We start from the raw sequence: 3,009 nt of genomic DNA on the forward strand, positions 1-3,009 counted from the left end.
CGTCACATCAGATGATGTCAGGAAAGTCACGGGTAAAGTGTGAGGAGTTATGTGAAGATGTGAGATATGCGAAGATGAGCAATTGTATATGAGCAAATATGTCGCACAGAGATCCCGAAAATAAAAGAATTCTTAGCTGACATCCACTATGTAAACCCCCATATAAAGGAGAGAGAAGTTGTCTTGTAAAAGGTTGGAAGAGAGACTGTAAGAGAGAGAAAGTGAGTTTAATGTACAAAAGTGTTATTGTAAGTTTCCATCAACCTTGTAAATAATCTGAATATATTCCATCAATGAGATAATTTCGCATAATGATTACATAGAGAAACAATTAGGTTAATTGAAGTGTAGTTGTAAGATTTCTTACAACTACATTTTTGGCGCTAGAAAACAGCTCTGGATGATAAATCCTGATATCATATCATAAATCCAAAAATAAAATAGTGAGATCAAAACATTTAGCAAATGGTAAGAATTGAATCTGTTGTGGAACAAGGAATGGCGACTAGAAGGAGTAACAGACTCGCTGAACGAAGAAGAATTACAAATCTTGAGCAAGAAGAAGAAGAAAGAATGAACGAAAATCAAAGAGAAGAAAATCCAATTTGATTTCAGCGAGGACAAGAACAAAATGTTGATTATGATAGAGTAAGTGTACACACTGCGATGACAAATTCTACAGAAGAAGAACAGAGAAATGGGAACGCAGAACCAATTACAGCAGCGAAGGAAATATGACGATTGCAGAGCTTAGGAAAAAATTAATAATCGAAAGAAAGAGGGAAGAAGGGGAGCGTGCGAACCTGATCCGACAAAATGATGATTTACGAGAAGAGAATCTCAGATTGCAAGAACAACGGTCAAGAAGCGTTACACGCTCAAGATCAAGATCCAGTAGGAATTCTTCCAGACAGATCCAATCTAATCGAAGAAACGATAGGCGAGACCAACATATGGAGGTTATTGAAGAAAACTCACAAGAAGATGAAAATTTGGAAGATCACAGGGAAAGATGACGTATAATTGAGTTAGCAACTAATCGTTATGAGCATCCGCGCGAACTTCTTCGAAGAGCGAATACCAATCGTGAAAGAGAAGAAGAATGTCCAAGGCAAGGACAAATGATATTACATGGTAGGGAGACGCCCAGAGAAGAATATGAGCGCGAACGAGAAGCTGCGCGTGCAGGGGATAAACAGCAAAGAAGGGAGGAGTAAGAAGAAAGAGAATTACAAAGAGAATTGCATTATATTGATATTAGAAGAAGGGGGCGCGAACATCATCGCATAGAAGATACGAATTAAGGTCGAATGACACCACAAGAAAGAGAAATATCAAGACATCGATATGATCGCACATGCAATGAAGAAAGACACGACAAAATACGAATTGAAACAAATGCTAAAAGGTGTTGGCGAAGAAGATAGGAAGATGAAAAACAGGAGATACAAGAGGCAATACACCAAAATAATCATGAGAACATATTGAGACAAGCAAGGATAAAAAGACCTATGCAATAAGATTTGGATCAATCGTTCAACAACAAAATACTCAGGGAGATGGCAGAATTAAGAGAAATGATGACTGTAAAAAGAAATGATGGGAGAAAACAACTAGAAGAAGCAGTGGAAGAAGCAGGAAAAAATCCATTTAAAAAAGAAATTCAAAGAGCACCGATACCATCTAAGTGCAGTTTGCCTGCATTCACAAGCATATTTGACGGAAGTGCATGCGCGATCCAACATGTGAAGGCTTACTCTAGATGTTTATTGCAGTGGGAAAATTATGATGCAGTAATGTGCAAGTATTTTTCTGCAAGCTTAGTAGGTGAAGATCTGAAGTGGTTTGAAGGATTACCTGTAGAGTCCATTGGTTCGTTCCATCATTTACAAAACATCTTTTTGGGGCAGTACATAAGTAATAATCTATCAAGACCAGGGATTGAAACTGCATTTGGACTTCGCAGAAGAACTAATGAAAGCTTACGTCATCCAACGACTTGCTGGAGAACAATGTGTAGTGAAATGGGAAAGAGGGTGGACGAGAGACATCTTATTCTGGCATTCATAAATGCTCTTTTCGCGACAGATCTATTGTACACCCAAATTTTTAGAGTAAAACGTACAATTACAATGTCAGAATTACGCGAATTTCAAGAAGAATATATAGCCCTCGAAGAAAAGCAGAGAGATATGAAATCTCTACCAGTCGCAGTAACAGATTCGAAAGGTGGAAATACAAGTTTACTCCCGAGACTCACGAATGCTGTTGCGAGTACATCGCAGAGAAATCAAGGAAGGAGTAACGCAGAGATGGAACAAAAATTAGTAGCTATGGGCAGTGCAGATCACGCAGAGTTTGAAAAAGAGTACAAAGATAGACGACTTCAAAAATATGGAAATAATGATATAGCTCAGCCAGTTAACTCTACAGGACACCAAACAAATTATAAAAAGAAAGCTGGAAGAATAGTGTGGGAACAAGTAAATCTGCCAAAACTAAACATTACAGTAGATAAAGTATGGGAAACTGCTCTCCTAATGGATGATATTCCAGAACCACATAATGCAGGCAAAGAGACACCACCAGGGAGGAGGAGTAAAGATTATTGTGTCTATCACAGATTCCATGGTCATACAACTAGCAATTGCAGAATTGTGAGGAAGATTATATTGCGGATGATCGAGCAGGGGAAATTAGACCACTTTCTACTAAATCAAACATGAAATTTTCCACCACCACCGTCTCAAGGAAATAAATACGGAAAAGAAATTGATAGGAACACATTTTTTATTGAGGTGGGAGCAAAAGCAAAGAATCTATTCTGTAACTCGATCATACATTCATTCAAAACCATAGAAGATTTTCATGATAATATCTTAATTCGAGTATATGCAAGAGATGATGAAGGAAGGGAAATTTTCAACCTGGCAAAAGTACCATCCTTGAAAGACTGGCAAAATCAGAAGATTTCGTTCAGCGCAGACGAAGTCCTATAAGGAAAAGCTT

General features: G+C 37.9%; 1 protein-coding gene across 1 annotated transcript; it reads left to right on the forward strand.

Annotated features, from left to right (window-relative positions):
• Positions 1-1,559: 1,559 nt before the first annotated feature.
• LOC113316782 lies at positions 1,560-2,726 on the forward strand. Its single transcript, XM_026564929.1, has one exon. The coding sequence runs from the start codon at positions 1,560-1,562 to the stop codon at positions 2,724-2,726; it is 1,167 nt and encodes a 388-aa protein (XP_026420714.1).
• Positions 2,727-3,009: the final 283 nt, after the last annotated feature.

Source organism: Papaver somniferum, chromosome 10, assembly GCF_003573695.1.
Source record: "Papaver somniferum cultivar HN1 chromosome 10, ASM357369v1, whole genome shotgun sequence".
Taxonomy (NCBI): domain Eukaryota; kingdom Viridiplantae; phylum Streptophyta; class Magnoliopsida; order Ranunculales; family Papaveraceae; genus Papaver; species Papaver somniferum.